The following is a 14,482-nucleotide window of genomic DNA, read 5'->3' on the forward strand; positions in this document are numbered from 1 at the left end:
CTGTTATAAATATATAATCCATCTCATAGAAACACTGAGAGCACCACCTACTGTTACAAGTATATAATCCATATCATAGAAACACTGGGAGCACCACCTACTGTTATAAATATATAATCCATCTCATAGAAACACTGAGAGCACCACCTACTGTTACAAGTATATAATCCATATCATAGAAACACTGAGAGCACCACCTACTGTTATAAGTATATAATCCATATCATAGAAACACTGAGAGCTCCACCTACTATTATAAGTATATAATCCATCTCATAGAAACACTCAGAGCACCACCCACTGTTATAAGTATATAATCCATATCATAGAAACACTGAGAGCACCACTTACTGTTATAAGTATATTCCATCTCATAGAAACACTGAGAGCACCACCTACTGTTATAATTATATAATCCATCTCATAGAAACACTGAGAGCACCACCTACTGTTATAATTATATAATCCATCTCATAGAAACACTGAGAGCACCACCTACTGTTATAATTATATAATCCATCTCATAGAAACACTCAGAGCACCACCCACTGTTATAAGTATATAATCCATATCATAGAAACACTGAGAGCACCACTTACTGTTATAAGTATATTCCATCTCATAGAAACACTGAGAGCACCACCTACTGTTATAATTATATAATCCATCTCATAGAAACACTGAGAGCTCCACCTATTGTTATAAGTATATAATCCATCTCATAGAAACACTGAGAGCTCCACCTACTGTTATAAGTATATAATCCATCTCATAGAAACACTGACAGCACCACTTACTGTTATAAGTATATAATCCATCTCATAGAAACACTGAGAGCACCACCTACTGTTATAAGTATATAATCCAACTCAAAGAAACACTGAGAGCACCACCTACTGTTATAAGTATATAATCCATATCATAGAAACACTGAGAGCTCCACCTACTGTTATAAGTATATAATCTATATCATAGAAACGCTGAGAGCACCACCAACTGCAATAAGTATATAATCCATCTGATAGAGACACTGAGAGCATCACCTAATGTTATAAGTATATAATCCATCTCATAGAAACACTGAGAGCACCACCTACTGTTATAAGTATATAATCCATATCATAGAAACACTGAGAGCATCACCTACTGTTATAAGTATATAATCTATCTCGTAGAAACACTGAGAGCACCACATACTGTTATAAGTATATAATCCATATCAAAGAAACACTGAGAGCACCACCTACTGTTATAAGTATATAATCCATCTCATAGAAACACTGAGAGCACCACCTACTGTTATAAGTATATAATCCATCTCATAGAAACACTGAGAGCACCACCTACTGTTATAAGTATATAATCTATATCAAATAAACACTGAGAGCATCACCTACTGTTATAAGTATATAATCCATCTCATAGAAACACTGAGAGCACCACCTACTGTTATAAGTATATAATCCAACTCAAAGAAACACTGAGAGCACCACCTACTGTTATAAGTATATAATCCATATCATAGAAACACTGAGAGCTCCACCTACTGTTATAAGTATATAATCTATATCATAGAAACGCTGAGAGCACCACCAACTGCTATAAGTATATAATCCATCTGATAGAAACACTGAGAGCATCACCTAATGTTATAAGTATATAATCCATCTCATAGAAACACTGAGAGCACCACCTACTGTTATAAGTATATAATCCATATCATAGAAACACTGAGAGCATCACCTACTGTTATAAGTATATAATCTATCTCGTAGAAACACTGAGAGCACCACCTACTGATATAAGTATATAATCCATATCAAAGAAACACTGAGAGCACCACCTACTGTTATAAGTATATAATCCATCTCATAGAAACACTGAGAGCACCACCTACTATTATAAGTATATAATCCATGTCATAGAAACACTGAGAGCACCACCTACTGTTATAAGTATATAATCCATATCATAGAAACACTGAGAGCACCACCTACTGTTATAATTATATAATCCATCTCATAGAAACACTGAGAGCACCACCTACTGTTATAAGTATATAATCCATCTCATAGAAACACTGAGAGCACCACCTACTGTTATAAGTATATAATCCATCTCATAGAAACACTGAGAGCACCACCTACTGTTATAAGTATATAATCCATCTCAAAGAAACACTGAGAGCACCACCTACTGTTACAAGTATATAATCCATATCATAGGAACACTGAGAGCTCCACCTACTGTTATAAGTATATAATCCATCTCATAGAAACACTGAGAGCACCACCAACTGCTATAAGTATATAATCCATCTGATAGAAACACTGAGAGCATCACCTAATGTTATAAGTATATAATCCATCCCATAGAAACACTGAGAGCTCCACCTACTGTTATAAGTATATAATCCATCTCATAGAAACACTCAGAGCACCACCCACTGTTATAAGTATATAATCCATATCATAGAAACACTGAGAGCACCACTTACTGTTATAAGTATATTCCATCTCATAGAAACATTGAGAGCACCACCAATTATATAAGTATATAATCCATCTCATAGAAACACTGAGCACCACCTACTGTTGTAAGTATATAATCCATCTCATAGAAACACTGAGAGCACCACCTACTGTTACAAGTATATAATCCATATCATAGAAACACTGAGAGCACCACCTATTGTTATAAGTATATAATCCATCTCATAGAAACACTGAGAGCACCACCCAATGTCATAAGTATATAATCCATATCATAGAAACACTGAGAGCACCACCTACTGTTATAAATATATAATCCATCTCATAGAAACACTGAGAGCACCACCTACTGTTACAATTATATAATCCATATCATAGAAACACTGGGAGCACCACCTACTGTTATAAATATGTAATCCATCTCATAGAAACAATGAGAGCACCACCTACTGTTACAAGTATATAATCCATATCATAGAAACACTGAGAGCACCACCTACTGTTATAAATATATAATCCATCTCATAGAAACACTGAGAGCACCACCTACTGTTACAAGTATATAATCCATATCATAGAAACACTGGGAGCACCACCTACTGTTATAAATATATAATCCATCTCATAGAAACACTGAGAGCACCACCTACTGTTACAAGTATATAATCCATATCATAGAAACACTGAGAGCACCACCTACTGTTATAAGTATATAATCCATATCATAGAAACACTGAGAGCTCCACCTACTATTATAAGTATATAATCCATCTCATAGAAACACTCAGAGCACCACCCACTGTTATAAGTATATAATCCATATCATAGAAACACTGAGAGCACCACTTACTGTTATAAGTATATTCCATCTCATAGAAACACTGAGAGCACCACCTACTGTTATAATTATATAATCCATCTCATAGAAACACTGAGAGCACCACCTACTGTTATAATTATAAAAACCATCTCATAGAAACACTGAGAGCACTACCTACTGTTATAATTATATAATCCATCTCATAGAAACACTCAGAGCACCACCCACTGTTATAAGTATATAATCCATATCATAGAAACACTGAGAGCACCACTTACTGTTATAAGTATATTCCATCTCATAGAAACACTGAGAGCACCACCTACTGTTATAATTATATAATCCATCTCATAGAAACACTGAGAGCTCCACCTATTGTTATAAGTATATAATCCATCTCATAGAAACACTGAGAGCACCACCCAATGTCATAAGTATATAATCCATATCATAGAAACACTGAGAGCACCACCTACTGTTATAAATATATAATCCATCTCATAGAAACACTGAGAGCACCACCTACTGTTACAATTATATAATCCATATCATAGAAACACTGGGAGCACCACCTACTGTTATACATATATAATCCATCTCATAGAAACACTGAGAGCACCACCTACTGTTACAAGTATATAATCCATATCATAGAAACACTGAGAGCACCACCTACTGTTATAAGTATATAATCCATATCATAGAAACACTGAGAGCTCCACCTACTGTTATAAGTATATAATCCATCTCATAGAAACACTCAGAGCACCACCCACTGTTATAAGTATATAACCCATATCATAGAAACACTGAGAGCACCACTTACTGTTATAAGTATATTCCATCTCATAGAAACACTGAGAGCACCACCAATTATATAAGTATATAATCCATCTCATAGAAACACTGAGAGCACCACCTACTGTTATAAGTATATAATCCATCTCATAGAAACACTGAGAGCACCACCTACTGTTACAAGTATATAATCCATATCATAGAAACACTGAGAGCACCACCTATTGTTATAAGTATATAATCCATCTCATAGAAACACTGAGAGCACCACCCAATGTCATAAGTATATGATCCATATCATAGAAACACTGAGAACACCACCTACTGTTATAAATATATAATCCATCTCATAGAAACACTGAGAGCACCACCTACTGTTACAATCATATAATCCATATCATAGAAACACTGGGAGCACCACCTACTGTTATAAATATGTAATCCATCTCATAGAAACACTGAGAGCACCACCTACTGTTACAAGTATATAATCCATATCATAGAAACACTGAGAGCTCCACCTATTGTTATAAATATGTAATCCATCTCATAGAAACACTGAGAGCACCAACTACTGTTATAAGTATATAATCCATATCATAGAAACACTGAGAGCTCCACCTATTGTTATAAATATATAATCCGTCTGATAGAAACACTGAGAGCACCACATACTGTTATAAGTATATAATCTATCTCATAGAAATACTGAGAGCATCACCTACTGTTATAAGTATATAATCCATCTCATAGAAACACTGAGAGCACCACATACTGTTATAAGTATATAATCTATCTCATAGAAATACTGAGAGCATCACCTACTGTTATAAGTATATAATCCATCTCATAGAAACACTGAGAGCACCACCCAATGTCATAAGTATATAATCCATATCATAGAAACACTGAGAGCACCACCTACTGTTATAAATATATAATCCATCTCATGGAAACACTGAGAGCACCACCTACTGTTACAATTATATAATCCATATCATAGAAACACTGAGAGCACCACCTACTGGTATAAGTATATAATCCATATCATAGAAACACTGAGAGCTCCACCTACTGTTATAAGTATATAATCCATCTCATAGAAACACTGAGAGCACCACCTACTGTTATAAGTATATAATCCATCTCATAGAAACACTGAGAGCACCACCTACTGTTATAAGTATATAATCCATATCATAGAAACACTGAGAGCTCCACCTACTGTTATAAGTATATAATCCATCTCATAGAAACACTGAGAGCACCACCCAATGTCATAAGTATATAATCCATATCATAGAAACACTGAGAGCACCACCTACTGTTATAAATATATAATCCATCTCATAGAAACACTGAGAGCACCACCTACTGTTATAAGTATATATTCTATGTCATAGAAACACTGAGAGCACCACCTACTGTTATAAGTATATAATCCATCTCATAGAAATACTGAGAGCTCCACCTACTGTTATAAGTATACAATCTATCTCATAGAAACACTGAGAGCACCACCTACTGTTTTAAGTATATAATCCATCTCATAGAAACACTGAGAGCACCACCTACTGTTATAAGTATATAATCCATCTCATAGAAACACTGAGAGCACCACCTACTGTTATAAGTATATAATCTATATCAAATAAACACTGAGAGCATCACCTACTGTTATAAGTATATAATCCATCTCATAGAAACACTGAGAGCACCACCTACTGTTATAAGTATATAATCCAACTCAAAGAAACACTGAGAGCACCACCTACTGTTATAAGTATATAATCCATATCATAGAAACACTGAGAGCTCCACCTACTGTTATAAGTATATAATCTATATCATAGAAACGCTGAGAGCACCACCAACTGCAATAAGTATATAATCCATCTGATAGAGACACTGAGAGCATCACCTAATGTTATAAGTATATAATCCATCTCATAGAAACACTGAGAGCACCACCTACTGTTATAAGTATATAATCCATATCATAGAAACACTGAGAGCATCACCTACTGTTATAAGTATATAATCTATCTCGTAGAAACACTGAGAGCACCACATACTGTTATAAGTATATAATCCATATCAAAGAAACACTGAGAGCACCACCTACTGTTATAAGTATATAATCCATCTCATAGAAACACTGAGAGCACCACCTACTATTATAAGTATATAATCCATGTCATAGAAACACTGAGAGCACCACCTACTGTTATAAGTATATAATCCATATCATAGAAACACTGAGAGCACCACCTACTGTTATAATTATATAATCCATCTCATAGAAACACTGAGAGCACCACCTACTGTTATAAGTATATAATCCATCTCATAGAAACACTGAGAGCACCACCTACTGTTATAAGTATATAATCCATCTCATAGAAACACTGAGAGCACCACCTACTGTTATAAGTATATAATCCATCTCAAAGAAACACTGAGAGCACCACCTACTGTTACAAGTATATAATCCATATCATAGGAACACTGAGAGCTCCACTTACTGTTATAAGTATATAATCCATCTCATAGAAACACTGAGAGCACCACCAGCTGCTATAAGTATATAATCCATCTGATAGAAACACTGAGAGCATCACCTAATGTTATAAGTATATAATCCATCCCATAGAAACACTGAGAGCTCCACCTACTGTTATAAGTATATAATCCATCTCATAGAAACACTCAGAGCACCACCCACTGTTATAAGTATATAATCCATATCATAGAAACACTGAGAGCACCACTTACTGTTATAAGTATATTCCATCTCATAGAAACATTGAGAGCACCACCAATTATATAAGTATATAATCCATCTCATAGAAACACTGAGCACCACCTACTGTTATAAGTATATAATCCATCTCATAGAAACACTGAGAGCACCACCTACTGTTACAAGTATATAATCCATATCATAGAAACACTGAGAGCACCACCTATTGTTATAAGTATATAATCCATCTCATAGAAACACTGAGAGCACCACCCAATGTCATAAGTATATAATCCATATCATAAAAACACTGAGAGCACCACCTACTGTTATAAATATATAATCCATCTCATAGAAACACTGAGAGCACCACCTACTGTTACAATTATATAATCCATATCATAGAAACACTGGGAGCACCACCTACTGTTATAAATATGTAATCCATCTCATAGAAACACTGAGAGCACCACCTACTGTTACAAGTATATAATCCATATCATAGAAACACTGAGAGCACCACCTACTGTTATAAATATATAATCCATCTCATAGAAACACTGAGAGCACCACCTACTGTTACAAGTATATAATCCATATCATAGAAACACTGGGAGCACCACCTACTGTTATAAATATATAATCCATCTCATAGAAACACTGAGAGCACCACCTACTGTTACAAGTATATAATCCATATCATAGAAACACTGAGAGCACCACCTACTGTTATAAGTATATAATCCATATCATAGAAACACTGAGAGCTCCACCTACTATTATAAGTATATAATCCATCTCATAGAAACACTCAGAGCACCACCCACTGTTATAAGTATATAATCCATATCATAGAAACACTGAGAGCACCACTTACTGTTATAAGTATATTCCATCTCATAGAAACACTGAGAGCACCACCTACTGTTATAATTATATAATCCATCTCATAGAAACACTGAGAGCACCACCTACTGTTATAATTATATAATCCATCTCATAGAAACACTGAGAGCACCACCTACTGTTATAATTATATAATCCATCTCATAGAAACACTCAGAGCACCACCCACTGTTATAAGTATATAATCCATATCATAGAAACACTGAGAGCACCACTTACTGTTATAAGTATATTCCATCTCATAGAAACACTGAGAGCACCACCTACTGTTATAATTATATAATCCATCTCATAGAAACACTGAGAGCTCCACCTATTGTTATAAGTATATAATCCATCTCATAGAAACACTGAGAGCACCACCCAATGTCATAAGTATATAATCCATATCATAGAAACACTGAGAGCACCACCTACTGTTATAAATATATAATCCATCTCATAGAAACACTGAGAGCACCACCTACTGTTACAATTATATAATCCATATCATAGAAACACTGGGAGCACCACCTACTGTTATACATATATAATCCATCTCATAGAAACACTGAGAGCACCACCTACTGTTACAAGTATATAATCCATATCATAGAAACACTGAGAGCACCACCTACTGTTATAAGTATATAATCCATATCATAGAAACACTGAGAGCTCCACCTACTGTTATAAGTATATAATCCATCTCATAGAAACACTCAGAGCACCACCCACTGTTATAAGTATATAACCCATATCATAGAAACACTGAGAGCACCACTTACTGTTATAAGTATATTCCATCTCATAGAAACACTAAGAGCACCACCAATTATATAAGTATATAATCCATCTCATAGAAACACTGAGAGCACCACCTACTGTTATAAGTATATAATCCATCTCATAGAAACACTGAGAGCACCACCTACTGTTACAAGTATATAATCCATATCATAGAAACACTGAGAGCACCACCTATTGTTATAAGTATATAATCCATCTCATAGAAACACTGAGAGCACCACCCAATGTCATAAGTATATAATCCATATCATAGAAACACTGAGAACACCACCTACTGTTATAAATATATAATCCATCTCATAGAAACACTGAGAGCACCACCTACTGTTACAATCATATAATCCATATCATAGTAACACTGAGAGCATCACCTAATGTTATAAGTATATAATCCATCCCATAGAAACACTGAGAGCTCCACCTACTGTTATAAGTATATAATCCATCTCATAGAAACACTCAGAGCACCACCCACTGTTATAAGTATATAATCCATATCATAGAAACACTGAGAGCACCACTTACTGTTATAAGTATATTCCATCTCATAGAAACATTGAGAGCACCACCAATTATATAAGTATATAATCCATCTCATAGAAACACTGAGCACCACCTACTGTTATAAGTATATAATCCATCTCATAGAAACACTGAGAGCACCACCTACTGTTACAAGTATATAATCCATCTCATAGAAACACTGAGAGCACCACCTATTGTTATAAGTATATAATCCATCTCATAGAAACACTGAGAGCACCACCCAATGTCATAAGTATATAATCCATATCACAGAAACACTGAGAGCACCACCTACTGTTATAAATATATAATCCATCTCATAGAAACACTGAGAGCACCACCTACTGTTACAATTATATAATCCATATCATAGAAACACTGGGAGCACCACCTACTGTTATAAATATGTAATCCATCTCATAGAAACACTGAGAGCACCACCTACTGTTACAAGTATATAATCCATATCATAGAAACACTGAGAGCACCACCTACTGTTATAAATATATAATCCATCTCATAGAAACACTGAGAGCACCACCTACTGTTACAAGTATATAATCCATATCATAGAAACACTGGGAGCACCACCTACTGTTATAAATATATAATCCATCTCATAGAAACACTGAGAGCACCACCTACTGTTACAAGTATATAATCCATATCATAGAAACACTGAGAGCACCACCTACTGTTATAAGTATATAATCCATATCATAGAAACACTGAGAGCTCCACCTACTGTTATAAGTATATAATCCATCTCATAGAAACACTCAGAGCACCACCCACTGTTATAAGTATATAATCCATATCATAGAAACACTGAGAGCACCACTTACTGTTATAAGTATATTCCATCTCATAGAAACACTGAGAGCACCACCTACTGTTATAATCATATAATCCATCTCATAGAAACACTGAGAGCACCACCTACTGTTATAATTATATAATCCATCTCATAGAAACACTGAGAGCACCACCTACTGTTATAATTATATAATCCATCTCATAGAAACACTCAGAGCACCACCCACTGTTATAAGTATATAATCCATATCATAGAAACACTGAGAGCACCACTTACTGTTATAAGTATATTCCATCTCATAGAAACACTGAGAGCACCACCTACTGTTATAATTATATAATCCATCTCATAGAAACACTGAGAGCTCCACCTATTGTTATAAGTATATAATCCATCTCATAGAAACACTGAGAGCACCACCCAATGTCATAAGTATATAATCCATATCATAGAAACACTGAGAGCACCACCTACTGTTATAAATATATAATCCATCTCATAGAAACACTGAGAGCACCACCTACTGTTACAATTATATAATCCATATCATAGAAACACTGGGAGCACCACCTACTGTTATAAATATATAATCCATCTCATAGAAACACTGAGAGCACCACCTACTGTTACAAGTATATAATCCATATCATAGAAACACTGAGAGCACCACCTACTGTTATAAGTATATAATCCATATCATAGAAACACTGAGAGCTCCACCTACTGTTATAAGTATATAATCCATCTCATAGAAACACTCAGAGCACCACCCACTGTTATAAGTATATAACCCATATCATAGAAACACTGAGAGCACCACTTACTGTTATAAGTATATTCCATCTCATAGAAACACTGAGAGCACCACCAATTATATAAGTATATAATCCATCTCATAGAAACACTGAGAGCACCACCTACTGTTATAAGTATATAATCCATCTCATAGAAACACTGAGAGCACCACCTCATGTTACAAGTATATAATCCATACCATAGAAACACTGAGAGCACCACCTATTGTTATAAGTATATAATCCATCTCATAGAAACACTGAGAGCACCACCCAATGTCATAAGTATATAATCCATATCATAGAAACACTGAGAACACCACCTACTGTTATAAATATATAATCCATCTCATAGAAACACTGAGAGCACCACCTACTGTTACAATCATATAATCCATATCATAGAAACACTGGGAGCACCACCTACTGTTATAAATATGTAATTCATCTCATAGAAACACTGAGAGCACCACCTACTGTTACAAGTATATAATCCATATCATAGAAACACTGAGAGCTCCACCTATTGTTATAAATATGTAATCCATCTCATAGAAACACTGAGAGCACCACCTACTGTTATAAGTATATAATCCATATCATAGAAACACTGAGAGCTCCACCTATTGTTATAAATATATAATCCGTCTGATAGAAACACTGAGAGCACCACATACTGTTATAAGTATATAATCTATCTCATAGAAATACTGAGAGCATCACCTACTGTTATAAGTATATAATCCATCTCATAGACACACTGAGAGCACCACCTACTGTTATAAGTATATAATCCATATCATAGAAACACTGAGAGCACCACCTACTGTTATAAGTATATAATCTATCTCCTAGAAACACTGAGAGCACCACCTACTGTTATAAGTATATAATCCATATCATAGAAACACTGAGAGCACCACCTACTATTATAAGTATATAATCCATGTCATAGAAACACTGAGAGCACCACCTACTGTTATAAGTATATAATCCATATCATAGAAACACTGAGAGCACCACCTACTGTTATAATTATATAATCCATCTCATAGAAACACTGAGAGCACCACCTACTATTATAAGTATATAATCCATCTGATAGAAACACTGAGAGCACCACCTATTGTTATAAGTATATAATCTATCTCATAGAAACACTGAGAGCACCACCTACTGTTATAAGTATATAATCCATATCATAGAAACACTGAGAGCTCCACCTACTGTTATAAATATATAATCTATCTCATAGAAACACTGAGAGCACTACCTAATGTTATAAGTATATAATCCATCCTAAAGAAACACTGAGAGCACCACCTACTGTTATAAGTATATAATCCATCTCATAAAAACACTGAGAGCACCAGCTAATGTACAAGGAATCAATCCATTGTGATCAATAAACTATCATAAAATCTTCACTGCAGAAAACAAGGGCAAAAACAAGTGGATGGATTTGACCAACCAGAGCTCGATAAATGGACTACTACTGTACATAAAATGAGTGCAATTAGCATCTTATTAGTACCTTATATTTAGAAAATGCATTTAAAAACTGCACATACCAAATCTTTCACTGTTTTTTATTAAAAAGAAATGATTAATGATAAAAGTTAAAGTCGACTAGGAACCAAGTGAGTTTCTACAATGAACTAATTCTTCTTGATGTATGATAATGTATTCATAAAGAGAAAGGAGAGTAGTTAGCGTTAAGCGATAATGATCCAATATGATGAACACTTGACCTTTGACTCATTATCATAAAGACTTGACCTTAGACTCAATATCATAAAAACTTGACCTTAGACTCATTATCATAAAGACTTGACCTTAGACTCATTATCATAAAGACTTGACTTTAGAATCATTATCATAAAGACTTGACCTAAGACTCCTTATCATAAAGACTTGACCATAGACTCCTCATGATAAAGATTTGACCTCAGACTCATTATCGTAAAGACTTGCCCATAGACTCATTATAATAAAGACTGGACCTTTGATTCATTATCGTAAAGACTTGACCTTACACTCATTATGATAAAGATTTGACCTTAGACTCATTATCATAAATACTTGACCTAAGACTCATTATCATAAAGCGTTGACCTCAGACTCATTATGATAAAGACTTGACCTCAGACTCAATATCATAAAGACTTGACCTTAGACTCAATATCATAAAGACCTGACCTTAGACTCATTATCGTAAAGACTTGACCTTAGACTCCTTATGATAAAGACTTGACTTTAGACTCACAATCATAAAAAACTTGACCTTAGACTCATTATCATACACTTGACCTTGGACTCATTATCATAAAGACTTGACCTTATACTCATTATGATAAAGACTTGACCTTGGATTCATTATCATAAAGACTTGACCTTGGACTCATTATCATAATGACGCGCCCTCATATTGTATTACCTTTTTGAAAAAACATTTTGATAGAAAGTAGAAACAGGGAATATAAAGGCAAAAGGAAGTACGAAATGTTTAAGCCATCTGCCACCCAGATGGCAACATTTGGAGGCAATAAACCGGTTATGCTGGTAACACAGTGCATAACAAGTCATACGGTACTCACCTACAGCATGGCCAGAGATGCACACAACATGTTCAGAAGATTCCAGAAGCTTCACAACATCATCTATACATAATGGAAAACCACTCATTAGTGATAGCAGAATAGGACACAATATCCATTACACACAACACACATGTGCTTCATACCGCATTGGAATGCATAAGAAAAGTTTACAGTTCAAAAATGGTTGCAACTAAGAAAACAATGCAGAGAGTAACAACCTCGGTTAACCTACAAACAAAGACAGCTAGCAGAGGTAGAGAAAGCAGCAGTGCTGGCAATGTCTAGAGAACAACTTGGCAATGAATTATAATGCACTCAGTCCTTGAGTGTACCACTGGTTTACCACTGGTACTGAGATATACCGCATCATCACTGATTGTACCAGTAATCAATTGATACAATCTTATTGAACTAATGAAGTCAGAAGTACCATTTTATCACTAGTGGAACGTGTCAGTACCACTTTATCATTGATACAAACAGTGATGAAGTGGTACATCTCAGTACCGCTTTACCACTGATTGTACCAGTGATGAAGTGGTACATTTCAGTACCACTTTATCATTGATACAATCAGTGATGAGGTGGTACATCTCAGTACCACCTCATCACTGATTGTACCAGTGGTAAAGTGGTACTGACATATACCACTTCATCACTGATTGTATCAATGATAAAGTGGTACTGACATGTACCACTAGTGATAAAGTTCTGACTTCCTTAGTTCATTTTAGTTTTGATCGTTTAGTTTGCCTGAATTATGATGATAATTACCCCAGCAGTCTAGCGTACCATGAAAGATCATCAATAAATAGTATTCTGGTCAACCTGCGTCTATATTACTTCTGTTCACTTTTTCTGTGATAAAGCACAAACAATACTTTGAAACCTTTCCTCTTTAGTGGCGGTCAAATAGAGGTGCCATTCAAATAGAGGTTTGATGGCAATTATATACATAATTATTTTGCAACGGCAGAAGATGGTCGATTAGCGGAAGTGTTAGAGTGTCCATCGACTACACAGCAAGTTATTAGTTCGATTACTACAGAAAGCATTATTTTATAGTAACATTTAACCCTGGCTTCCAGCAGACAGACTGACACAGCTCTTATTACCCTACAGGATGAATTTATTCGCGGAGTTATATTTCGCGAAAATTGTCTTCATGAAAATTCGCGGATGAATTTATTCGCGGCTG

General features: G+C 35.1%; 1 protein-coding gene across 1 annotated transcript in view; it reads right to left on the reverse strand.

Moving 5' to 3' along the window:
* Nucleotides 1–14,482, reverse strand: part of LOC137390436 (uncharacterized) — a 134,698-nt gene that overhangs the window by 115,902 nt on the left and 4,314 nt on the right. The window contains exon 3 of the mRNA XM_068076769.1: nt 13,282–13,344. Within this exon, the coding sequence (XP_067932870.1) occupies nt 13,282–13,344 (63 nt within the window). The remainder of the gene's footprint in view (nt 1–13,281; nt 13,345–14,482) is intronic.

Source organism: Watersipora subatra, chromosome 3, assembly GCF_963576615.1.
Source record: "Watersipora subatra chromosome 3, tzWatSuba1.1, whole genome shotgun sequence".
Classification (NCBI taxonomy): Eukaryota; Metazoa; Bryozoa; class Gymnolaemata; order Cheilostomatida; family Watersiporidae; genus Watersipora; species Watersipora subatra.